The sequence below is a fragment of the Pristis pectinata genome, chromosome 23 (genome assembly GCF_009764475.1).
Source record: "Pristis pectinata isolate sPriPec2 chromosome 23, sPriPec2.1.pri, whole genome shotgun sequence".
Taxonomy (NCBI): domain Eukaryota; kingdom Metazoa; phylum Chordata; class Chondrichthyes; order Rhinopristiformes; family Pristidae; genus Pristis; species Pristis pectinata.
In genome coordinates this window covers 33,223,484-33,250,711 of record NC_067427.1, presented here as the reverse complement: position 1 = coordinate 33,250,711, position 27,228 = coordinate 33,223,484, and the positions used below count along the sequence as shown (strand labels likewise).

At 43.5% G+C, this 27,228-nt stretch overlaps 1 protein-coding gene across 1 annotated transcript in view; it reads left to right on the top strand.

Moving 5' to 3' along the window:
- Window positions 1–27,228, top strand: part of cacna1ba (calcium channel, voltage-dependent, N type, alpha 1B subunit, a) — a 645,315-nt gene that overhangs the window by 493,532 nt on the left and 124,555 nt on the right. Inside the window, 4 exon segments of the mRNA XM_052037346.1 lie at window positions 2,621–3,451; window positions 6,822–7,036; window positions 9,906–10,044; window positions 24,990–25,119. Coding sequence (XP_051893306.1) covers window positions 2,621–3,451; window positions 6,822–7,036; window positions 9,906–10,044; window positions 24,990–25,119 — 1,315 coding nt within the window.

The following is a 27,228-nucleotide window of genomic DNA, read 5'->3' as shown; positions in this document are numbered from 1 at the left end:
GATGTGTGGCTGTGGTAGTGCTGTAAATGCGGAGCAGGATGGAGTCCGAAGGGTGAAACATTGACTGCTGTTCGTTGCATTGTAATCCAGGAGCAGTTTTCGCTAGAATAACTGTTCTGATTAAGTCTGTGGAGGTGGAGTCGCAGACAAATGCAACCTACCTGTGAACCTGATGGAGCCTGTTGATCTCTTCCCAATGTATTTTTTTGTCTCATCTTTTTTTGCATGTGCAGTTTTGTAAAGCAAAATCGAGGTGCTCTATCTCGCAGCTCGTCAGTCTCCAGCGTAAATTCACCGTGAGTCTGCTCTCTGTTACAATATTATGTGGTAACCCCTTCAGAAAGCCTCATTCACCATTTAACGCTCAGTGTGAAGAGCAGGTGTTGTATGCATAGTGGTTGTTGCTCTTCGACTGTTCCGACAATCCTTGTTGTCAACTCCATTCACTCTCATTGCTGGCTTCTGTGCATTTCAACCTGATAATGTTCCTTTGACCTTTCTACATTGAATCAGGTAACATCTGAACTTGAACAAAGTCTAAATTTCATATTTCCATCCAAACATAGGTAATAACAATCAAATTGCCCAGTTGAGGTCACAATTTTACTTGCAAACAAGCAAGTCACCATCAAAAGAAATAATTTGCCCCAAGTTCCTTCATTCAAATTTAAGTCTTTAATGATACCTTAGTGTTATTATTTTGTGATTTATCTAGAAACATAGAAACATAGAAAAACTACGGCACAATTCAGGCCCTTCGGCCCACAAAGCTGTGCCGAACATGTCCCTACCCTAGAAATTACTGGGCTCACCCGTAGTCTGACTTCCACTTGCTTTTTAAATACTTCTAAAATACTACGGAATTTTATTTTCCCAGTGATCCCCTCTCTTATAACTAGGAGTTAAAACCTTTAGTCCATTTAAGTTACCATTGTGAAATTAGTTTGGTAACATGAGGATTTTTATTTTGTAGTCCTGTGAAACAATGATTATGACACTTAAACAGCTTTAGCAAAAAGGACCTAACATTGGGGTTTAAAAGTAGGGACCACAGTATCCGTAGCACACACACACACACATCGAGAGAATTCAACCACAAAATATAAGTGCATCTTTAAATAGTTCTTTAGATTACTTAGAACTTTATCTGTGTTTAATTTGATTACTGCCAGCATTTTATACATAGTTTGTAAAAAGGAGAGTTCAAGTGGTGCTTTATGAATATTTGACTAGTTTATTGAATTTGAAAGGGATAAGGCCTCCACTGATATAGTGTGAAAGGAATTCATAGCAAGAGATTTATCTGTGCAAGTAAGGTGTACTTTCAAGGCCTGGTAATTTTTTTGTTCAAACTTGGCAGAAAAAATCCTAATATTTAATTTTAGAATGTATCAGTGACATATTGATGATCAGAACCGTGTATGTCCACGTTTAGCTTATGGTGCCTCACCACTGTTATTTAAATGATTAAAAACACATCACCTAGCAGAGAAATGGATTTCCTATAGTATTATGTTTTATATATTATATATATAGTACTTTTGGAATTATAGTTATTTTGGTAAGCAGCATACAAATGCTAAAATATAGTCAGTGAAGGTCTTTAATTAAGCACCAATCAGTTGTGACGAAGCAATTGTTCCACTTATTCCAAGCCATTGTTATATTTTAAGTGAGATTCTAATATGACCTGTCATTGGCATAAAAACACTTCAAAGTAAGCATTAGTCATTTACTCATTTTGAAGAAATATTCCAAGTTATTGGTTCAATGCTTCACTTCCCTAAAGTGAATTCTGTAGGCCATCGTGAGCATTATGTTTCAGGTGTTGAAAGTGTTACTTTCCACTGAAACTGTCTCTGTGTGTTGTGCAGTGGGGAGTGGCTTTATATCCCACAGGTCATTTTACTGCCTCATTTCAATGCTGCTGTCCATGTGTTTCTCTGTGTCATTCGGAGTACTTCTGTGTGTGCGTGTATGTTTCCCTTTGCCATCGTAGCAAATGTGATTCTGAGTAGGATTTATAGCTGGTAATCTGTGACAAGACTCACTGCTGACAGGACAGCAAATGCTTGCGTTTTGGTTTACATGAGGAATTTTTCTTTTTACTTCATGTTTGCTGTTGTTGGTTATTTTCTTATTTTCAATTTTGACTTTCCTTTACCTTGTTTTGAGAGAGGGTTCTTTTTTAATGCAAGCATGGAATGAGAACTTTGTCGACCCATGTTCAGATTTACTGGAGAGCCACACTGCTGCTTGGTGATAGGACCCAGCCACTGACATGTTGGGACAACTCTGAATGAAGGGCCTTTGGTGGCACTGATCTTTAGATTTGGCAAGGGCAATTGGACTAGGATGATGGAGAATGCACACATCTTTGCAACACCAACATCTGGGCAACTTTTAGCCAGCCTCAGTTAAAAATTTCAATATTTCATACAAGCTGTGAAAATACCAACTTCTGACCAAAACACCATTCTGCTGTCTTCACCTCTGTGCTTTAAATATTTTGCACAATTTAAATTCTCAAATCAGTGGAGATTTCAGGTGAATGAATTTCCACCCTCATTCTGTGAAAGTACAATGATATGCTGCATTTTCTCTTGTTTGTCATTTGCAGCAAAGATCAACAGAAGTCATTCAAGTCCATGTCTGTCTGGGAACAGAGGACTTCCCAGCTGAGGCGACAGCATCTACTAACCAGTCAAGAGGCCCTCTTCAATGAACTCGACGATGAGCAGCGCAGAATGTACGTCTCATCTCATCAGATCCGCCCAGACATGAAAACGCACTTGGACCGGCCTTTGGTGGTGGAACCCAGGAACAACACGAGGAAGAGCGCTGAGAAGGTCCGGCCCGGGGACGGCCAGGACAGCGAGCAAGAGAGGCTGGTCCACCCCGAGCTCTGTGAGCCACCGAAACGGCCCCACCGGCACCGAGACAAGTTGGGTGATCAGGACAAGGGAGACGGGGCCCCGGATACTGCGGAACCCGGAGCCAACACCAAGGAGGAGCAACGGCGCTCCCACAGGAGCCGCAGCAAAGAGACAGAGAAAGAGCGGGGAGACAGGGGCAAGGAGGGGAAGGGCGAGCGAAGCAGGAGTCGGGAGGGAGGGAGGAGGCACCACCACCACCCGCAGAGCTCGGTGGACGAGGCGCCGGAGAGGGAACACAAGAGGCACCGGTCCCACCGGCACGGGCCGGAGCAGCAGCACCGGGAGGGAAATGGCACGGCCAACGGCGCCAAGGGCGAGAGGCGCAGCCGGGCCAAGGACACCTCGCGATCGGGCGCCCGGGAGGCCGACGCGCCCGGCAGAAGCCAAGAGGGAGCCGAGAGGCGGCGCAAGCACCGGCAGAAAGCACTCTCGACCTGTGAGTCAGAGGAGAAGAGAGACGCCGGGGAGAAGGAGGGAGAGACTGTTCTCCGAGAACGTCGGAACCACAGGGTGAAGTAAGTGCAGTGTAGGAGCTCCCGGTGTAGTAACTTCCCTCCTCCCTTTGTCCACCCACATCCATGATCTCAGGAAGATGCATTCACTTGTGGTCCTGTCACCACAGGCGTTGATGGATGTGTCCTGTTGTGAGAAGGGACAACATCATCCCGTCAACCCAGTTAACCCTGGTCATTCACCTGCTCCGGTGGATCCAACTAGCAGCATTGATATTTAACAGTTAGCACAGAGCTGTGTCATCCCCAGGAAAGGGACACTTTATATTCCTTCCACTCTGACTGAAACAAGGGGCAGTGTGATGACGGGAAGGATCTCTGTGTCTCTGCAATCTTCTTCACTTTCTACTTTATATCCACATAAACATGTGCTCAGGGTGAACTTCTCCTGACACCTTCCTCCAGCTTTTCATCTCCCCTGTGTTGCAGGCGCTACTTTTATCCCCCAAGCCATTCACTCTTGTCTCCCAACCTTTCCTCTGCTTGCTCTCCTTCCGTATCACAGGCCTCATTACCCAAAAGCCAGCCCCCTGCCAGTGTGGCCTGGTATCACAAACCTAACTATCCAATGGACAGCCACCTCCCCCCAACCTTACACCCTAGTGTAATCAAGAATTACAGGCTTGAGTTACCAAACAGCCAGATACCCCCTCAACGTGACCTGGAGTCAGAGGTCCAATCGCTCAGTAGACAACCATTCTCTCAATGTGGCTTGGTGTCCCAGACCTAACAACCCAATGTGGCCTAATGACAAAGGTCTCCCTGCTCAATCACCAGCCACCCTGTCAGAACAAGCTTCTGTCACAGTTCAGCTACTCAATAGGCAGCCACCCTGTTGTTGTGGCCTGGACAGCCATTACTGAGCCTCCTTCTCAGTCGGGCCGGAACATTGAGGGAAAATGGTGCTCCGGCCTTGCGGTTAACTTGGCAGAGAACTCAGACTCCTAGGTGTCCTGCTTCCAAAATCACAAATTCTGATGCTGACCTTGGGTGTCCAAAGTCGAAGGGTTGTTCCATTTCCCACCATCAACATTTCTCACTTCACCAAGAACATTGGTGATTATGTTTTGGTCAGGAGAAGTGAATTGTAAAGTAATTTGCCCACAGGAGGAGGGAGGGGGAAGGGAAGGGTATATTGGCTATATTTTCTTTTAAAGTTATCTTCTATAAAATAAATTGCATGAAAAAGTGTAAAATAGAATTGAGATCCAGAAATATTACATTCTTTTCACTTAATGGCCAAGAGAATATTACATTCCCTCACTACACCATAAAGTAAAATTATTTTTACCGAAGTAAAAGTGACTGATTGAAATTATATGAGGTTCTACTGAGACTTCACCTGGAAGATGTGTACAGATCTGTTCTTCCTAGGATGGATATGCTAGCAATAGAGGGAATGCACAAATGATTCCTGGGATGGGAAATTGTTGTATGAGGAAAGATTAAGCACACTGGCCCTACACTTCCTCACCACGCTGTCTGTACCCGTGCCGAGCATGCATGATGCTGTCGTTAGGGACAGGGTCTACAAAGTGTTAAGTTGACAGCTTTGTAGTGATATGGGCATTTTGTGCACCAGTCCGCTGGCCTGTGCCCACCACATGTATCTTCTGATTGTTATTCTTTTGTCCTGTGAATCATTTCTCTTCAAATATTCCATTTGATGTCAAAAGGTGTAAACGCCACTCCTCCTTGAGCTTCCACTGGATGGGTTAACTCTCTGCTTTGCTTTAAGACGTTGCCCTCCTCAGGATAACTCACACATTAGTCTGTCTGCAAAGCCAGCCAGCTTCATGTGTCTGCAGTGGATAAGGAAGAATGTTCTTCAGGGGAATGTCTGGGCTCGAATCAACCTCAGGGCTCTGAACGTCTGGTTATCAAAGGCTAATGAAATTAAACACAATATATAAATGTGCAGTTGTTCAAATAACGCAGATTCACCATGCCAGGATCTAAAATGGAATTCTTTAGAAGATTCGAATTAGAATTGATGGGTCATTAAAATCCAGTCCAGTTGGAGCAGTTCTTTGCTGATGATATTACAAAGCATTTACCCATCATCATTAAAATCACTGTCGATTATTATTCCATTGTTAGTTCACATTTTCCCAGACATATCCTGGATAAAGAATACCAAATAATGGGCTGATTTCTTCCCCCCTCTCCCCACCACCACCACACCCCACCAACAACACACCCTGCCACTCCCCACCACCACTCCCCACCACCACTCCCCACCACCAATCCCCACCACCAATCCCCACCACCAATCCCCACCACCAATCCCCACCACCAATCCCCACCACCACTCTCCACCACCACTCCCCACCACAACCACTCCTTCTCTTCTTCAATCAGTGCTGCTGAGCCAACTGTAGATACTGATCCCCTCACTCACTGCGCCAGTGAGGATGTCCAAACAAGACCCAGCTGATCTTCACATTAACTCGTGCAGTTGTTCAATGTGCCACCTGCCGATTCCTTGCATCGATAATGATGGAATAACCTCACAAACTTCTTTTAATTGTAAACTTATTTTAGGCCATTTCACATGCTCTCATTAAGATTTTGAAGTTGACATATTTTTCAAAGTTTTGCCCCACTGAGCAGAAGGAACTTACAAATTTACACTTGCAAAACTGGAGGAGTTGTTGCATTTGGTGATGACACGTGATCTGTTACAAACGTACAGACCCATCTGGCTGGTTAATGCCCGTGGTTCCAAACCACTGGACCTCAGCCCTGAACCTCAGGACGCCCTGGACCCTCTGATTGGTTCAGGGTGCCAAGTCTGTGAGCTGCGTCCCTGGTGGAAGCTGTATGGAGTGCAGTGGAGGAGCCCAGTGTTACTGAAAGCCCCATCCCGCAGCAGGGCATCTGACACCCCACAGGGTGAAGGAGGGCTTCAGATTCGGAGGCCAAGGGAACCATATTTATTTTTCCTGGTTACTTTCCTTTGATTTCTTTTCCTTTTTTGGTGTTCCATTTTTTATTTAAAAAATAACTGTTTGAATTTTAAATTATTTAATTCAATTTTAATAATTTCAAAATGTCTCTAAATGTCAGAGCCATTCAAACTCTATTACATTGGCCTCATAACATTTCCAGGCAGCACAGAGAGGGAGGGAGGGGGGGGGGGGGGGTTGTTTGTCAGCTGTCAGTGCTGTCGCAGATGTTTTGTAGGCGGGGCTTCCTCACAGCCCCCTCTCATTGGTCAGACGTCACCGCTGGAGGACTGGGACCAGCGAGATTGGCCTTCTGTATCCAGGTGAGTATGGGTGTGGGAGATTGCAGGTGGAAGGGAGGGGATGGGTAAACAGGGATCTGGCCAAAAAGAACTTAGTTTAGTGGATATTATCAATGTTCACAGGGAGAGCCAGCCACCTGTGGATGCTGCTGTGCTGGGTACAACGTCACTCCCACCCATGAGTGCTTTGAAGCACCTGCCCCAACAACCAGAGGACGCTGACAACCAGAAGAACATCAAGCTCGTGACACTGCCCACCAGAGACGTTGAGCACACTGTCACCATCAACATCCCAGTTACCATCACGGCTCCCCCCGGAGAGACTACACTGCTCCCGAGTGAGTGACAGAATGGGGCGTGGGCGTCCGTTGTTTGTCGGTTTTGCAGACCCGAATTGGTTGGTGGTTTTCCTACATACATGCATTTCAAGTGAGAGGGGTTAAGTTCAAAGGAGATGTGTAGGGCAAGTTTTTCACATCAAGAGCAGTGGGTGCCTGGAATGTGCTGCTAGGGCTGGTGGTGGAAGCAGATACGATGGAGGCACTTAAGAGGCTCTTAGATGGGCTCATGAGTGGGCAGAGAATGGAGGGGTATGGATGTTGTGTCGGCAGAAGGGATTAGTTTAGTTTGGCATTTAATTACTGGTTTAATTAGTTCGTCACAAGATCGTGGGCCGAAGGGCCTGTTCCCGTATTGTACTGTTCTGTGTTCTATGTTATTCTCTACTCAGATGCAAGTGATGTGCAAGTACAGTTTGGACTGTTCACGTCGGGATGATGTGCCACTTCTGGAGTGCTGGTGCAGAAAATCAGTGCTTGTGCCCCGCAACAGTGATCGCTGGGCTAAAAATGATCGGATTTGCTCTCTAGAGATGCCAGTATAAGACCGGCTGGGCTGGTTAGAAGGTTGATGAAAATCTGAAGTAGGAATGCTTTCTGGCTTGTACACATCTTTAGTGGGTCAGTTCAAAATCAGAAGTGCTGTCAGAATTGAATGGCACTGCTAAGCAGCGTCCCTTCATTACTTCCCATTGTTGGGATGTCAAAGCTCATTGCAAGCTAATAGTATTTTATAAATGGCTCATGGTAGCGTAGTGGTTAGCGTAACGCTATTACAGCGCCAGCGACCTGCTGGCGCTGTAATAGCGTTACGCTAACCACTACGGCTGCTGTGTGTAAGGAGTTTGTATGTTCTCCCCACGTCTGCGTGGGTTTCCTCCGGGTGCTCCGGTTTCCTCCCACAGTCCAAAAAACGTACGGGTTAGGAAGTTGCGGGTGTGCTATGTTGGCGCCGGAAGCGTGGCGACAACTTGTGGGCTGCCTCCAGAACACTCTTCGCAAAAGATGTATTAAAGATATCTTAACTTAAATGTTACAGCCTTAAGATTCTCTCCTTAAAGTCATGGCAGCTGGGCTAATTATTAGCATCGTTTGATCACATACTAAGTTACGCCCATTACCTGACATACCTGGTCCCCTCACGAAAATGAACTGGTTGCTCTTCCTGAAAAATGTTCCTTTTCACCACCATTAGATCTACATCTATGTAACCTTACATCAAGATACCAGCAATAAAAGAGAGGCTGTGAGCTTGTAAACCCCAAAATTAGTCTGTGGCTTCCGGTGTAAAGCCGATGTCTTCACACAATGTTACAAGAAAGTCAGTAGCCCAACTCTTAAACCCTTCAGTCAGTCCAGGCTGATACAGCTGTCAGGTCTAACAATCCTAGTATCAAAAATCCACGTATAAGGTAAGCAACATTCCCGCCTTAAACCAAGTATTTAAAATGTCATCTGAATGGGCAAGATATCAACGGTCCAGGGCAGTCACACAAGGGATCTGAAAATCTACTCCTTTGGTATGGCACAGATCAGAAGGCTTTTCACTGGATATCACAGAAGAGGCCACTTACAAAAATTAGGAATCGCTATATTAAAGAAGGTGCAGTCACACAGTAGGAATCATGGCTCAGGAGAGGGAAAAACAAAGAGTAGGGTTAAACGATTTGTAAATTGGGCTGTGTGTGTGGTGGGTTCTTTTTGCGTTCCATTTAAATATGCAAGGAATTACATTGACATTTAGTGTTATACCTGTCTGAGACATTATTTGGTTTATTGTACTATGTGAGGTGTCGTGGAGTGAGTAAAGTGATGATTTTCCAGGGTGGTACAAGGGAGAGTGGGCACAAGCTGTGAAGAAAGAGAGATGTAGGGATTTTCACTGATGTGGAGAAGTCTAATAAGGGATCCAATAGAGGCTTTGAAATTCATGAAAGGGCAAACATTGAAAATAATATCTGATGGCAAATAAAGGGGAAGGGACAAGATCAGAGGATTCCCAGAACATGGAATACTCTACTGTGTGGCTGTTACAGCAAAGTGGATAACAATTTGAAAAGGAAAATTATATGGCACACAGATGGGACGGAAGGCCAGAGCTGTATTGCACAGATCCCTTCCCGGGCTACTCCTCTCCCAGAATAGATCTCCAAGTGAGGGTGATTTCACCCTATCAATTACCAAGAAAGGCTTATTGTTGATGCTTAGAATTCATGTTGAAATGACCTATCTTACTGACACTGAAACTTACTTTGTATTGAGATGTGCTATGATACCACACAGAAACCAGAGTTCCAAAAAAACAAAACTTTCATTCCTTTCAGATGTGAGTTACAGAATCCAGGTTGTGTGGAATGTAATGAGCACACACTGGGAAACCCTACACAGTAAAAACCAGTTCCATTTATGTGGGTAAAGTCATTCAATGATGGGATCTTTTCTCCGGAGGTTTGAGAAAGAAGAGGGGCGTCTCTTGGCTTCAGACTGAGGCATCATTGCCAATGGAGGAGAGGTGGCAGCGATTTGCTGGGCAGTGTCTATTCAGCAGAGAATAGGATGCTGTCTTTGGTGGCACGTTTGGCTGATTGATGAGTCAAAGGAATGGCCTCATACCTCCTGGCTCTCCCACTGACTTCATCCATGTATATCTGGTGCAAAAAAGTTCACCCAGGAAGGCTTTCCAAATATACTTAAGAATAAATTCCATTTTTTTGATTTTAATAGCAATCATTGAAGAGCAGTGTTTAATTAATGCAGCTACACCTCATGAATTGTGAAGTTAAATGTCTGTACCACCACATCTATTCAAAAATTAAACTCTTTTACTTGCTCTAACAGTCTGCACAATCACTTTTGTATTTTTTTTTAGTCAATAATGTTGGTGTTGATTTGGAAAGTATGACGAGACCGGAGGAAAAGAAAGCCACGGATGCTAATGACTTGATCAAAAACGGACCGAGGCAGATCCCACCCTTCAGCTCCATGTTCATCTTCAGCCCGACCAACCCGTAAGTACCAGTGCTGGAGGAGCCACACCATCGGGGAGGAGATACCTCCTCAACACGTCGGAGTTCCTCTTCTCCTACACGTTTCCTTGTTCTCTGAATCGTTAACTTTCCCAAACCAAAGCAGAAAATGCTGCAAATACTCAGCAGTTAGGCAGCATCTGCAAAGATAGAACAGGTCAATGCCCATTCATTAGACGTCAGAATTCTGATGAAAGCTTACTGACCTAAAACATAGAGTTTCTCTCTCCTGACCTGTGAATGTTTCTGTCATTTCTGTCTTTGTGTCATATTTTCAGCATCAGCATTTCGTTTTACTTCTCGTGCAATTCCTAATCCTCCTGAAGGATTACTGTACATTATTTCAAGTCCACAGCAATAATTTGCTGCAAAGTAGACTGTTGAATTGGAGTTACCACACATTAATGATCAAGGAAATTTTTCCCTGAGTGGCACTTCGAGACAAGTGAAGTAAACCCCTGGTGAGGCTTTTATCTGGTTGATGTTCCCCTCATGCACTTATGACTAATGTCACCAACATGTGCTGCCTTGCCAATAGACACACTGTGACAATAAATCCTTCTGTAAATATAGAGTAAATAAATGGCAAATTCACAGTAATTCGTATGGGAAAGTATTGATTGTATCAAGGAAACTGAGTTTCTGCTGATGGATAGGAACAAATGACCTGAGATTTGCCATTGATTAATTGAAGCAGATGAATGAGCATCTGTTAGGGGCAACCAAATCCGTGAGCACAATTTAAAGAAACAACATTATGTAAAGAGCTTTTCATCATTGGAAGCTGAAGGCTGTGATGGGACATGTCAAATGTAAAGAAATTAATTGTAAGAACTTTCACCCATAGTTTAATAGAGTTATGGGTACATAATTGAAGCAGATGGTGTTATGGTTTACGTGAGATTATCAGATAGATTTCTAGAATGGATTGAGACACATTCTGAGACATTGGGTAGAGGTATCGTCAATCAAAAGAGAGTTATTGGAAGTACTGGTCTTTTTTCTGTTTCTAAAAGTAATATTGTTACTTCTAAAAGAGTGTTCTGAGCAAATCCAATTTAGATTGTTGTTACGGTACAAGGTTCAGACTCCTTGAAGCAACCCAAAGCAATGTTTCAGGCTAATTCCCTTTTATTTAGTTTCAGTAAATACAATGCTATTCTGTTTCTCCGCTGTCACAATGTGAATATACACACGAGCTGGCACAAATGAATGATCACTGTAACAGGCCCATTCCTGTCCACCGCTTCCGAGTTCTGCATCCTTGCAAATCCAGTTGGTTCCCCTCTACGAAGTGGGTCTTCCTTCTTCTTGTCCAGTGGACCAGCCTGACTGACTGCAGTAACATTTTGATTTGCAGCTACAATTTTGTAGCCAAGACTTAGCAGTGTGCCCAGTTAACTCACTGGGCCAATGCAGGAGGGCCAATATAATCTTCATAATGATTGTTTTGTTGTATGGGCTAATTGCAAGATGTAGAAAAGTTACTGCCTTTTAGCATTAATATTTGGCTGTGTAAGTTCAGGGTCAGATGGGGGTTTGGTGTGGATGGTGGGGATTGTAGCCTCCATTAGGGGCATCAGCAGGACATTGGCAAGTCTGGCATTGAGAATTAGGGTTCTTGAGGTCACTCTGATGGGATCGTATTATACGCCCCCACCAATAGTCAGCGGGAATTGGAGGAGCAGGTATGTGGAGAGATTCCAGCTGGTTGTAAACATAATAGTGCAACATTAATGGGAGATTTTCACTTCCCTAATATTGACTGGGCCAACCTTAGTGTAAAAGGCTTGGACGGAGTGGAATTTGTGAAATGTGTCCAAGAAAGCTTCCTTCATCAATATACAGAGGGACCTACTAGAGAGGATACAACGCTGGACCTCCTCCTGGGGAATGCTGTAGGGCAAGTGGTGGAAGTGTCTGTCGGTGAGCACTTTGGGTCCAGTGACCATAATTCTATCAGATTTTAAATAGTTATGGAGAAGGATATGACTGGTTCATAGGTAACTGGGGCAGAGCAAATTTTGGAGTCATTAGGAGGGACCTTGCAGAGGTTGACTGGGTGAGATTGTTTGCAGGGAAAGGAGCGTCTGCCTAGTGGGAGGTCTTTAAAAGTGGGATGTCAAGAGTTCAGGGCCTGCATGTTCCTGTTAGGGTGAAGGGCAAGGCTGGCAGGTTTCAGGACCCCTGGTTGATGAGAGATATTGAGGCTCTGGTTAAGAAAAAGAGGGAGGCATTCACTGTGCATTGGCATTTGGGAACTAGGGAATTTCTTGATGACTACAAAAAGTGTAGGAGTGCACTGAAGAGAGAAGTTAGGAGGGGTATCCAGCAGGCAATGCGAGGCAAAATCCCAAGAGATTCTATGAGTATATTGAGAGTAAGCTAGGGAGAAAATAGGTTCCCTTAAAATCATCATGGCTGTCTGTGTGTGGAACCAAAGGAAATGGGAGGGATTTTTAATGAGTATTTCTCTTCAGTTTTTACTGTGGAGAAAACAATGGAAACTGAGGAAATGGGGGAAATGGGTGGTGATGTCTTGGGCCACATACGAATTAGCAGGGAGGAGGTATTGGAGGACTTAAAGTGCATTGAGGTGGATAAATCCCCAGGGCCTGACCTGGTGCATTCACAGACCTCATGGGAAGCTGGAGAAGAAATTGTGGAGACCCTTGCAGAGATTTTTGCTCAAGATGTTATTAAACTAGAAAGAGTGTGGAAAAGATTTACCAGGATGTTGCCTGGACTTGGGGGCCTGAGTTACAGGGAGAGGTTGCACAGACTAGAACTTTATCCCCTGGAACCTAAGAGGTTGAGGGGTGACCTGATAGAGGTATATAAGATCATGAGGGACATAAACAGGATTAAAGCACAGAGTTTTTTTCCCAGGGAGGGGGTACTAAAACAAGAGGTCATAGGTTTAAGATCAGAGGGTAGAGATTTAAAAGGGACATCAGAGGCAGCTTCTTCACACAAAGGGTGGTGTGTATTTGGAATGAGCTGCCAGAAATAGTGGTTGAGGTGGGCACATTAGCAATACTTAAAAGCCTTCTGGATAAGTACATGAATAGGAGAAGTTTAGAGGGCTATGGGCCAAACGGGGGCAGATGGGACTAGCTCGCTGGGCAACCCAGTCAGTGTGGAAAAGTTTCCATGCTGTATGACTCTAAATAAATAAATAAAGGAGGGCTTGAGATTTGTGCCCTTCTGGGCTTCAGGAGGTCAGGACCAGGGATGGGCAGGTGGTCACAGATAGGCTTCTGGGAAATCTGGGGGTGGGGGTTGTGGGATGGATGTTGTTATGTTGTCCCCCCACCCCCCAAGTAACAAGGTAAGTATGAGGGTTACCTTAGTGAAGCCCCTTTCAAGTATCGAAAATACTGTTGGACCAGGAATACAGAACAATGTTCAGTCCTGAGACAACAAGGACTACAAGAAGTCCTGCAGGAGGGATTCTATCACTTGATACGCATCTGATGGAGAATTTGCTTGAATACACTAACTATGACTCACCTGGGGACATCCTGGGTCAAATTTCCTGCAGTGTTCAGGATGACCTGGAAGAAGATACAACGGCATCTTGCTCCAAACAAAATTTATTTTCAGTGGCATGCCACCTAAATAAACAGATCAAATTTTAAGGCTTCATGCCAAGAATTTAGTTGAAGCCACTAATTAGAGGAGAAATTATACAAACCAAATTGGCTTGTTGTTTGGGGCATTATAAATTAGTGATTGTAAAGCTCCAAATTAGTCAGGTTGTGTATGTCCTGATGTGCATAAACAAAGGTTTAGATTGTCTTTGGCACGTCTACCAAAACTGTCTACTAAGCAATCAAAACAAAACAGCCATTACTTTTAGTTCTGACAATAACTGGCTATATATTTAAAAAAATGCTTTGCATATCAGTGAACATAATGCAGAGGGAGAACTAATGGTGAATGAACAGAACTATGGGAAACTGTTACTCATTTTGGTTAACTACTTATTGTAGTCTCTATACATCTTCTCTTAATAGAAGTGAGCTGACTTGACCAACAACACTCTTTCTATAAAAGATACCTGGTCTTTGCTCTTTCTATCCTGGGTAGTTGTTATTCCTTGCTGTGGAAAGTTTCCCCGCTTCCCTCAACTTCTTGACCTTCCTGTGTTCTTCATGTCTGAACCTCAACAATGTCTTGAAGATTCCTCGTTGGAACAATACTTGCGTGAAACCTGGCCTGATTATTATCCAGTTTTAGTTACGTTAATCTTTTAGAATGGGTCACTGACTGTAGTTCAAGAATTGAGAAATGAAGAGAGAGAGAGAGAGGGAGAGATGCAAATCTATAGTGTCTTTCATTGGCTCATGTAGTTTGTAGTTATTGAAGTACTTTTGAAGGAATTATGACATCTGTTTTGCACAGAGGAAGTTCCAAAAATAAACAGGAATGTGATAGTAGCCAGCTAATCTGTATCTCCAATATTGCTTGAGGTCCAAACCTTTGCTATGCCCTGTTCTTTGCCATAATGTCAGGAGATCCTTTGTCATCTTGAGGGTTCAGACAGGTTTAAACATCTCATCTGAAGGACTTTGCAGTGTAGTAATCACTAGTGCACGGAACATCAGCTTAGATTTTTGTGCTCTTTTCTCTGAACTGGCAACTTAGCCCTTTCAAATTAAGGAACCATGGCTAAAATCAGATTTATGGATTGATCTGTATTGATCAGTGCTGTAAGGAGAATGCATTTACCCATGGAGGAACTGGGGATACTTCTTGCTTTCTCAATTTATTTTCAACAATGTGAAAATGATTTCAAATTATAAAAAGATGCTGTTAACATATTTAATTGAACAAGACCTCATAGAATTATAGAATCATACAGCACAGAAATGATTTTTCAGCCTATCTCATCCATGCCGGCCATGATGCCCGTCATAATTTGATAAACCTCCATAAAGTCGCCCCACAGCCACCTATGTTCCACAGAACTTGTCTTCCCAAAGTACATTACCTCACACTTGTCTGGATTAAATTCCATCTGACACCACTCCACCCAACTGTCCAGCTGATCTCTGTCCCTCTGAGACAGTCTTCCCCACTATCTATGGCACCACTAATTCCCATGTCATTTGCAAACTTACAATCAAACCACCGACGTTCTCATCCAAGTCTGATCTGGCAGGGGGATGGAAACCAGGATGTTAAGTTACAAGAAACCAGGATGTTAAGGGAGGAAGTTTATAGAAACAAGTCCAACGAGGATGGCAAGAAGGACAGGTAGGTGAGAAGTCAGGATAATTTGCTGAATAATAGAAGTACAACAAGTCAGGATGTTAGGATACAGAATGTTAGGATAGGGGATGAGGTATATAGGAACATGTCTAAGGTAGTATGTAGTGAAGATGGTAAGAAGGATAGACAGGTGGAAAGCCAGGATAATCTGCTGAACAATAGAAGTACAACAAAATTAATAGCAGATACCGGACTAAACGTACTATATTTAAATGCACGTAGCATTAGGAATAAAGTAGATGACCTAGTGGCACAACTACAGGTTAATAAATACGACATTGTGGCAATCACCGAGTCATGGCTTTATGATGGATGTGATTGGGAACTGAATGTCCAGGGGTACACAGTGTATAGGAAGGATAGGCGGGTAGGCAGAGGGGGAGGTGTGGCCATGATGGTTAGTAGTGATATAAAATCAATAGAAAGGAAGGACATTGGGTCAGAGGAGGTGGTATCCTTATGGGTGGAGCTAAGAAATAGCAAGGGTAAAAGGACAATAGTAGCAGTCATATATAGGCCCCCTAATAGCAGTCAGCAAGTGGACAATAAGTTGCAGTTTGAGATAGAAAAAGCATGCCAGAGTGACAATGTGAAGATAATTATGGGGGATTTTAACATGAAGGTGGACTGGGAAATCCAGAATGGCGGTAGTACTCGGGGAGGGAGTTTGTGGAATGTCTAAGGGACGTTTTTCTAGAGCAACTTGTTGAAGAGCCCACCAGGGGATCGGCTGTTTCGGATTGGGTGCTGTGTAATGAACCAGAGGTGATTAGGGAACTAAAGGTAAAGGAACCACTGGGAACCAGTGACCACAATATGATTGAGTTCAGTTTCAAGTTTGAGAAGGAGAAGCTGATAACTGGTATATCGATATTTCAGTGGAACAAAGGAAATTACAATGGTATGAGAGAGGAGTTGGCCCTAATTGATTGGAAGAGTAAGCTGGCTGGAGGGATGGCAGAGAAATGGAAGGAATTTCTACAAGAAATAAGGAAATTGCAGGATAGATATATTCCAAGAAAAAAGAAGGTTTTGAATGGAAAAAAGGCACAAATGTGGATAACGAGAGAGGTGAAGGCTAAAATAAAAGCAAAAGGGGCGGCGTACAAAGAAGCAAAAATTAGTGGGAAAACAGAAGACTGGGAAGCTTTTAAAAACCTGCGGAGAGAAACTAAGAAGGTCATTAGGAAAGAAAAGATGAATTATGAAAGGAAGTTGGCGGATAACATTCGAAAGGATACTAAGAGTTTTTTTAAATATATAAGGTGTAAAAGAGAGACACGGGTTGATATAGGACCAATTGATAACGGTGCAGGAGCTATTATAATGGACGATAGAGAGATGGCAGAGGAATTGAATGAATATTTTGCATCAGTCTTCACCGTGGAGGACATCAGCAATGTGCCGGTTAGTCAGGAGTCTCACGAAATGGAAATGAGTTCAGTTAAGATTACTAGGGAGAAGGTGCTAGGAAAACTAAATAGGCTAAAGACTGATAAGTCACCCGGACCGGATGAGGTGCATCCCCGGGTTCTGAAGGAGGTGCCTTTAGAGATAGCGGAGGCATTGGCGATAATTTTCCAGAAATCCATAGATTCCGGCGTGGTTCCGGAGGACTGGAGGGTCGCAAATGTAGTTCCGTCGTATAAGAAAGGTGGGAGGCAGCATAAAGGAAATTACAGACCTATTAGTCTGACGTCAGTGGTGGGAAAGTTATTGGAATCTATCCTCAAGGATGGGGTTACGGAATACCTAGAGGCGCAAGGCAAGATAGGTCCTAGCCAACATGGTTTTGTGAAGGGAAGATCCTGCCTGACCAACCTATTGGAGTTTTTTGAAGACATCACAGGCAAGGTGGATAAGGGAGAGGCGGTAGATGTTGTGTATTTAGACTTTCAAAAGGCCTTTGATAAGGTGCCTCACAAGAGACTGATTAATAAGGTGAGAGGTCATGGAATTACGGGTAGGGTAACAGAATGGGTGGATCATTGGCTGGTTGACAGGAAGCAAAGAGTGGAAATAAAAGGATCTCGTTCTGGTTGGTTACCAGTTACTAGTGGTGTGCCGCAGGGGTCGGTGTTGGGACCGCTCCTTTTTACCTTGTACATTAACGATTTGGATGATGGAATAAATGGTTTCGTGGCTAAGTTTGCAGATGACACCAAGATAGGGGGAGGAGTAGGGAGTATTGAAGAGATAGGAAGGTTGCAGAGGGACCTAGACAGTTTAGGAGAATGGGCAAGGAAATGGCAGATGAGATTCAATATTGAGAAATGTGCAGTTGTACACTTTGGAAGCAGAAATAAGTGGGCAGATTATTATCTAGGAGGAGAGAAAATCCAAAGCACGGAAGTACGAAGGGACATGGGGGTACTCGTGCAGGATACCTTAAAGGTTAACCACCAGGTCGGATCGGTGGTAAAGAAAGCGAATGCTATGTTGGCATTCATTTCGAGAGGTATAGTGTATAAAAGTAAGGAAGTGTTGATGAGGCTTTACGGGGCACTAGTGAGGCCTCATTTGGAATATTGTGTGCAGTTTTGGGCCCCCTCATCTTAGGAAGGATGTGCTGACGTTGGAGAGGGTTCAGAGGAGATTTATGAGGATGATTCCAGGAATGAAAGGGCTTATGTATGAGGAGCGTTTGTCGGCTCTTGGACTGTACTCACTGGAGTACAGAAGAATGAGAGGGGACCTCATAGCGACATTTAAAATATTGATAGGAAAGGACAGAGTAAATGTGGCTAGGCTGTTTCCCTTGGTGGGTGAGTTCAGGACCAGAGGGCACAATCTTGGAATTAGAGGGTACAGTTTCAAAACAGAGATGAGGAAAAATTTCTTTAGCCAGAGGGTGGTGAATTTGTGGAACTCCTTGCCACGTACAGCAGTGGAGGCCAGATCAGTGGGGGCATTCAAGGAGGAGATAGATAGATATCTAAATAGTCAGGATTTCAAGGGATATGGGCATAAGGCCAGAAATTGGGATTAGAATAGTTTTTTTTCCCATTCCCCATTTCTCATTTCTATTTCCCTTTCCTTGGAGCAGACTTGATGGGCCGAATGGCCTGCTTCTGCTCCCTTGTCTTGTGATCTTGTCTTGTGAAGTCATTTGTATATATATTACAAACAACAAAGGTCCCAGCACCAATCCTGCGGTACACCATTTGTTACAGATGTCCAGTCAGAAAAACACCCCTCCACCCCTGTCACCCAAACAGTTTTGGATCCAATTTGCCAACACACCTCTGATCTCTCATACCTTAACCCTCTGGACCAGCCTACCAAGCAGGGACCTTGTCAAAGGCCTCCCTAAAGTCCATGTGAACTATGTCTCCAACTCTGCCTTCATCAATTTTCTCAGTTACCACCTCAAAAAAGCCATCAGATCTGTGAGGCAGGATTTCCACTGCACAAAACCACGCTGACTCTCCCTGATCAGTCTCTGCCTTTCCGAGTAATCAGAAATCCCATCCCTAAGAATTTTTTCCTTACTACTGACATGAGGCTCATTGGCCTGTAGTTTCCTGGCTTATCTCCACGCCCTTACTGGTTTAACCAGCGATTTGTAAAGTTGAAACCTAATGTCCCAATGTTCATATTGTATGTCCCAACCTTTGAAGGCAAGCATGCCACATACTTTCTTCACCACCCTATATCAACATACGTTCCCACTTTCAGGGATCCACGGACTTAAACCCCAAGGTCTCTCTATTCATCAACATTCCTTAGTGCCCTACCATTTACTTTAAATGTCCTACCCCTATTTGACTTTCTAAAATGCATCACCTAGACGTGATCTCCCCTGCACAAAACCAGGCTGACTCCCCCTAATCAGTCCCTGCCTTTCCAAATGATCATAAATCCAGTCCTTCAGAATCTTCTCCAACAACCTCCCTACCACTACATAAGGCTCACCAGCCTGTCGTTTCCAGGCTTAGCACTACTGTCTTTTCTGAGCAAGGAAATAACATTTGCTGTCCTCCAGTCTTCTGGTACCTCATCCATGGCTAATGAAGATGCAAAAATCTCTCATCAGAGTCCCAGTAATCTCCCTTGCTTCCTTTAGCATCCTGGATAGATCTCGTCAGGCCCTGGAGATTTATCCACCATAATGTGTTCCAATATCTCGAACATCTCCTCCTTCCTGATACAGACATGCTCCAGAATATGTGTACCCCCTCCCCTAACTCCCCATCCTCCAGATTTTTCTCCTTGGTGATTACCGATGAGAAGTATTCATTCACAAACCTATTCCTATCTCTTGGACCGACATATAATTGCCCCTTTGGTCCATTAAAGGACTTACTCTTTCCTTAGCTATCCCCAAGGATTTTAAGATTCTCCTTAATCCTATTTTCCAAGGTCATTTCATGGCCTCTTTTTGGTCTCTAATTTCTTTCTTAACTTGTCTCCTATATTCCCTATAAACCTCAATTTACTCGTTCGACACCTTGTTTCTGATTCCTGACATGTGCTACCTTCTTTTTCCTGATCAACCCTTCAAATCAGAGTCATAGAGTCAGACAGCACAGAAGCAGGCCCTTCGGCCCAACTGGTCCACGCTGACCAAGATTCCCATCTGAGCTAGTCCCATTTGCCCGCATTTGGCCCATGTCCCTCTAAACTTTTCCTATCCATGTACCTGTCCAAGGACCTTTTAAATGTTGTTAATGTACCTGCCTCAACCACTTCCTCTGGCAGCTCACTCCATATCCTCTGGGTGAAAATGTTGCCCCTAAGGTTCCTGTTAAATCTCTCCCCTCTCACCTTAAGCCTATGCCCTCTAGTCTTGATTCCCCAACCCTGGGAAAAAGACTGAGTGCATTCACCCTATCTATGCCCCTCATAATTTTATACACCTCTATAAGATCACCCCTCATTCTCCTACACTCCAATGAAAAAGTCCCAACCTGCTCAACTTCCCTCCATAACTCTGTCCCTCAAGTCCCAGCAACATCCTCGTAAATCTCCTTTGTGCTCTTTCTAGCTTAGTGGCATCTTTCCTATAGCAGGGTGACCAAAACTGAACACAATGCTCCAAATGTGGCCTCACCAACGTCCTGTACAACTGCGACATAACTGATAACAGTGCCCTGACTGATGAAGGCCAGTGTGTCAAACACCTTCTTCACCACCCTGTTTACCTGTGACACCGCTTTCAAGGAACCGTGTACTTGTACTTCTGGGTCCCTCTGTTCCACAGCACTCCCTAGGGCCCTACCGTTCACTGTGAATGTCCTACCCTCATTTGTCTTCCCAAAATGCAATATCTTCATTAACTGAGGTTCTCTAAACTTACCATCTTTGTCTACAGGGACATCTGACTCTGAATTCTTACCATCTCGTGTTTAAGTATCTCCCACATCAGATGTTGCTTTTCCTTTAGCAGCTGCTCCCAATCTACCTCTCCCTGACTTACACTATTGAAATCTGCCTTCCTGCAATTCATGGTCCTAACTCGAGGACCAACCTTATCTTTTTCCAGGACTATATCTAAGCTTGCCAAACTGCTCACAGTCCCCAAAGGGTTTCTCCACAGACACTTTGATCACTTGCCCAACAACGTTCCCTAAGATAAGGTCAAGTACAGCCCCCTCCCTAGTCGGACTTGCTATATATTGCTTCAAAAATCCCTCGAATGCGTTTTACCAATTTGACCCCATCTAAACCCCTTGCACTAAGGTAATCCCAATTATTCCCACAACTACAACCCAATTGTTTCCCACCTTTCAGCGATCTGCCTGCATACCTGTTCTTCTAATTCCCATGAAGTTTTGGGAGGTCTGCAGTATAATCCTATCAAAGCCCCTTTCTTATTTCAAAATGCTGCCCAGATCATCTCATTGGCAGATCCCTCCAGGATATCCCCCTGCGTACTGCTGTAATGTTCTCCCCGATCTGCAGTGCAACACCCCCTTCTCCTTTCCACCCCCATCTGTCACACCCGAAATATTCATATCCCAGATCACGAAGCTTTGTTGATCCTTTGTTTCATTCACCATCTTGAGATGAGATTTTTACATTAACAGTGCCATGTTACTGTGAGTTGTCAGTCTCACTGTAAGTGATGAGTGTATAAATAGTAACACTCAGAGGTTGCTTTCCATTATAATTTGACATACCACTTAGCCTTGCAGAATTGATTTGAAATTCATGGCTTCATTAGCATGACCTTCAATGGGAATTTGTTTCAGCATTCTGATGCATGGTTCAGTGACAGGAAGCTAATCGCAAACCAATGTTTAAGGTTAGAATGTTATGGTAATGGTGAACAGACTGGTGTTTTGTGGTCCAACTTTGTGCTGGTAAGTTAGGCAGAACTCTGCTCCACATCAAGTAAACATCTTTGTCAGAATTGTACAAACGTTATTCTTCATAATCTTTCAGAGGGCACAGAATATTATCGGGTTGAAATTCAACTCTGGTCACTTGAACTAAATTCATGTTGGTGTAGTAGCCTTTGGTGTCATTGAACCAAATACGTTGAGCTGAGATCAAAGGAGACCAGGCAGCTTGCATCAGTTCAGCACCAGCAATCAAAGTCAAATTTCCCTCCTTGGGTTCTTTTAGAGAGCTGAATTTAGCACTTAAGTAAGCCTGGATTGATTGGCCAGTGAAGAAATACCTGAATTTTCTGCAGCCATTATATACTTTGATCAGTTAGCATAACGCTATTACAGTGCCAGCGACCTGAGTTCAATTCCCGCCGCTGTCTGTAAGGAGTTTGAACATTCTCCCTGTGTCTGCGTGGGTTTCCTCCGGGTGCTCTGGTTTCCTCCCACATTCCAAAAGACGTATGGGTTAGGAAGTTGTGGTCACGCTATGTTGGCGCCAGAAGCGTGGCGACACTTGCGGGCTGCCCCCAGAACACTCTACGCAAATGATGCATTTCATTGTGTGTTTCGATGTACACGTGACTAATAAAGAAATCTTAGTTTAAGAACTTGGCAAAATCTGAAGATCAAGCTTCCAAGCTCACTGTTCACTGATTTGGTCCAGGGTGGGGTAGCCACAGTTACAATGTCCTGATCTTTCTGTTCATCGTCCAATTCAAATCTACAGTGTTTGATGCCATCAAATTTCCCATACACTTATTTTTAATTCACTTCACTGGCAAGGCTTACATTTATTGCCCATTCCTAGTTGCCCAGGGAAGAGCGATGGTGAGCTGTGGTTTTGCGACAACTGAGTGGCTTGCTTGGCTAATTCAGACAGCAGTTAAGGAGTCGACATTGCTGATGGTCTGGGGTCCTGTGTAACCCAGACCAGGAAATGAACAGTCGGTTTCCTTCCTGGGTCATTTTTACCGATGCCAGCTTTTCATTCCTAAATTTTATTCCTAACTCAAACCCATGCATGACTGTGGTGACATTTGAACGGGGCCTCTCCAGATTATTTGTCCCATCCTAGTTCTCAAGTGACATTCAGTCATTTCTTTCTCAGCTGCAGATTGCGGTACTGTTTAACTTCCATGGGTGGACGGGGATGTACTTTCCAGTGTTCAAGATGACAATATAAAATCAATCTAATTAGCAGATTAATCCCTTGAAGGAAAACATCTGTTTGGTTGATATAAATAAAGTTATTTCTGCTGAATTCTTCATGCTGGGCTAAAGTATTGTGCAGGTGGGAGGCACGTAGACTGGATTATATAGAGAGAAGACCACAGATCCTGAAGTGGTGGGCACATCCCGAATCTAAACACAACTAGGCCACGCTGTTCTCCCATTGCTTGATGGATAGCACCAAGCCAAACAAAAGCTGGGCTTCTGGACCAGCTACTGAGAAATTCCCAGTGTTCAGTTGTTGAGGAACTGGGGAGGGTTCACCTCCTTGTGACCTGCTCTCCCCACATTCCCATCAGCTCTCCGCAGATCCTACCACGCACCTAGACTGCAGGGCAGTTTAGAGCAGCTAACTAACCCGCCAATCCATGTGTCTCCGGGAACCAGAGCACCCAGAGTGGTCACAGGGAGAACGTGCAAACTCCACACTGACAGCACCAAAAGTCAGGATTGCTGGGTTTGTAAGGCAGGGGTTGTACTAGCTATGCCATTGTGCCACAAGGTGGGTGTGAATTTAGTTAGCCCCTGGAAGTGAGCAGTAGGAAGGTGATGTATTATAAACCTCCATGGATGCTGCCTGACCTGCTGAGTTCCTCCAGCACTTTTTGCGTATTGCTCCAGATTCCAGCAGCTGCAGAATTTCTTGTGTCTCTGTGTTATAAACCTGTGCCCATTCAACCTGGTGCACCTCCTGCACCGAATTCATGTTCCCTGCTCCTTCCAGTGACTTTGGTGCCAAGCTGTGCTGCTAAACAGCTTCATCCTAATGTCATGAGAGATCAGGACCAGTGTGAGCCCCCTGCACTGTTTATATCCAACTAGCAGCTCATAAAGGAGAAACACATTGTGGTTCAGCAGTTAATGCAAATAATTGTGGAGGTGACTACGAGTCATAAAAAAGCCTCAAAAGTCATCGATATATGAAAGAGTGGTTCCATGGTTATGCAGTCTGCACACAGCCTTGGTTTGGAGGACTCAGTTGAGTTTTTTGGTGGGTGAGCCCACAGAAAGCAGTTTATGGTGTACTCAGAAAAGGGCACAGTTCAAAAAGTCGAGTTTATTGTCATCTGCACAAGTCCATGTGTGCACAGGTGCAATGTAAAACTTACTTGCAGCAGCATCACAGGCACATAGCATCAGATAAGCAGCATTCACATGAAAAGCATGAATTAAACATAAATTACGCACAATTTTTAAAAGAAAGAACACAATTAGAACAAAAAAGAAACAAAGTCCATTTCGGTGCAAAGTGATCAAAGTGGTCATGGTGTTGCTCTACTGAGGTAGTGATTAGGGTTGTGCCGGTTGGTTCAAGAACCAAATGGTTGAAGGGAAGTAGCTGTTCTTGAACCTGGTGGTGTGGGACTTCAGGCTTCTGTACCTCCTGCCCGATGGGAGCTGCGAGAAGATGGCATGGCCCGGATGGTGAGGATCTACGATGATGAATGTTGCCTTCTTGAGATCATGTGAAGGCAACATGGATCATGTGATCACTTATTTGACTGCTTTGAGGTTGGCCAAGGTAAAAATGTCCCAAGGTATGTTATATGGAAAATGGTGACTTTTGATATTACAGAGTTTTCCAAAACCTCAGATATATATTATTATTATAGAGTGTAAAGTGAGCATTCAGAAGAAGTGTTGAAGCAATACGACACTGATTCTGCCACAGGAGAGGGATGTATCCCTTTCCAATGGGGCTGGAAACATTTCTACAGAGAGCAAAAACTGCTTAGTTATTAATCTAGGTTAAGAGGTACAAACTGTGGCTTTAATGGTTTACTGTAACACCGTGTGCATGGTTGCTTATAATTCCCACATTAGAGTTTAGTATGAACGTGAATGGATCCCCAAATGGAGTATCCATGGAGCTGACTGGTTAGTATGTAACGGGATGTCATCTCCACAAAGTCAAACTGTAGCATGAGGTTTTGGAAGAAAAGAGAGGAAAGAAAGTGCTGACTGACCTAGAATGAAAGGAGATACCTGTCATCGTTATACAGTTCCAAAGAACATCAGAATACTTGCTTATGGTTTTAGCTTTTGATATTCCTATTCGATTCTGACATTTACTTTTCTTTTTAGTGTTCGCAGAGCATGCCATTACATTGTCAACCTCCGATATTTTGAGATGTGCATCTTGCTGGTGATAGCGATGAGCAGCATAGCTCTGGCAGCAGAGGATCCCGTCCAGGCTGACTCACCCAGAAACAATGTAAGTTGGTGCAACAGCTAATCAACAACTGTCACAAAGCATTACAGGGACCTCAAGCAACTAGTTCAGCTTCAAATACTGTTTAAAATGTACTTTAACCAAATGGAACCGTAACGTTAATTCCATAAATTAAAAATGGCACAACAAGTAGTCAGTTTCAAAAACCGCAAATATGGTACATCAATTTTCCTGCGTACTTTTCAATAAATGTTGACTTCTACTAGGGTGATGCATAGGTTTGAATTAATGAATGCAGTGAAGCCAAGAATACGGGTTGACTTCTCATGAAATACAACAGTTACTGTACATGGTCAAGAAGGGCTTTGCTTTGTCTGCCTTGGTAATATTGTTACATTTGTGTTTCCAGTTAAAAAAAGGTTCAATTTGCCAGAAATCAGCCCAGCTGGTTAAAACAATCATGGAATTTGCATCACAAGTTGCATTAAGTGTAACTTCATTGTGTTAGAAGCTAGCCATGCCCAAAAGACAACCTAGGCTCCCTGTAGCAGTAATAATAGCATGGCAAGTTTCTGCTGTTTGCTACCACTTGCCAAGCCTCCTCAAAGTAATCCAGTTTTAAATTATTCTTAACAGCTTTTAACCATGGTATCGCCTAGTGAACACCAATCTTTTAATATATTAAAATTAATATATTAATTTAATTAATTAAAATTTAATATATTAAAATTAAAGTTTAATATATTAATCTTTCAATTATTTAAATTCTGGTTTGCTTACAAGTGGTGGACCTGATGTTCTTTTTAAAGTTGTTTATGAGTCCATTTTCAGCTACATTTATAAAGTGAATAAATATATATCATTTATATTTTTAACACAAGGAGAACAAATTGGCAATTGTGTTTAATTATGTCATTAAATGCAGATCTGTTGGAGGATTTGTACAAAGCAGGGCAGCTTGAGCAGAAGCCTGAACATTAAGCTCACTTCAGAAATCCCAGCACATTTCTGCCATGTTTTAAATTTTTTTAAATTTTTATTTACAGCGTGGTAACAGGCCCTTCCGGCCCAACAAGTCCACGCCACCCATTTTACCCCAAATTAACCTACCTGTACGTCTTTGCAATGTGGGAGGAAACCGGAGCACCCGGAGGAAACCCACGCAGACACGGGAGAACGTACAAACTCCTTACAGACAGCGATGGGAATTGAACCCCGATCGCTGGCGCTGTAATAGCGTCGCGCTAACCGCTACGCTACCGTGCCACCCCACATGTTGCTGACTGCGGCCCAAATGCAGATCCCACCCTAATAGATGTGTACACAGCTCCTATTGCTCACTGTTCTATTTCCGTAATATTTTCCATTTCAACCAACACATACTTTTAAGATTCAAAAATGAATCCAGTTGTTGTGGGTAATGAAGCAACTTTTATTAATAACTAGCAGCAATGTACAATGGAAAATTATCAACATTTTACCTATAATATGTCCCGTCATTAAACACTTGTATTAATCTATGACTAATCAAAATCGGAAAATGCTAATAGATTGTTTAAGATAAAGATATTAGTGCACTGCAGTCTGAAGCAGAGATTTTTTTTCTCTGCGTAATAAATATGTGGAATTAATTTATTATGAAGGGCAATGTTGTGATAATTAACTGCTTTAAAATCCATCTGAGTTGATGATTAAGAAAGCAACCAAATGTTCCAGAGGTGAAAGTGGGCATTTGATTATTAAATGTTCTGTGAAACATGAAGCTTCAAATCCTGGTGGAGCAGAGAAGTGTCACTCACAGACTGGCGACTGAGTGATTGAAATAACGTTAATTGTTATAATACTATAATTAGCTGGGTATTTTGCTTGATTACAGCTGAGGTTCAGAGTGCTCTGTCTAATCTTTGACATTTTGTGATTGTAAACTCCCCACAGAAGATTAAGTAGGGGAAATGGTGCATTAGTGTAAAGGATGGTCCTAATTCTCAGATTGAGAAAGATCTGCGATGGAATTGGCCATCACTTGTACTCCCATCCCATTTGTATTGTTTATTGAATGAAGGTAAGATTCAGCAGTTGAAAATGGGCAACTGATACCTTCATGCCGGTTTCCCTCAAGCAGCGTTAACTGGCCGGGCAGTTCAACAGTGC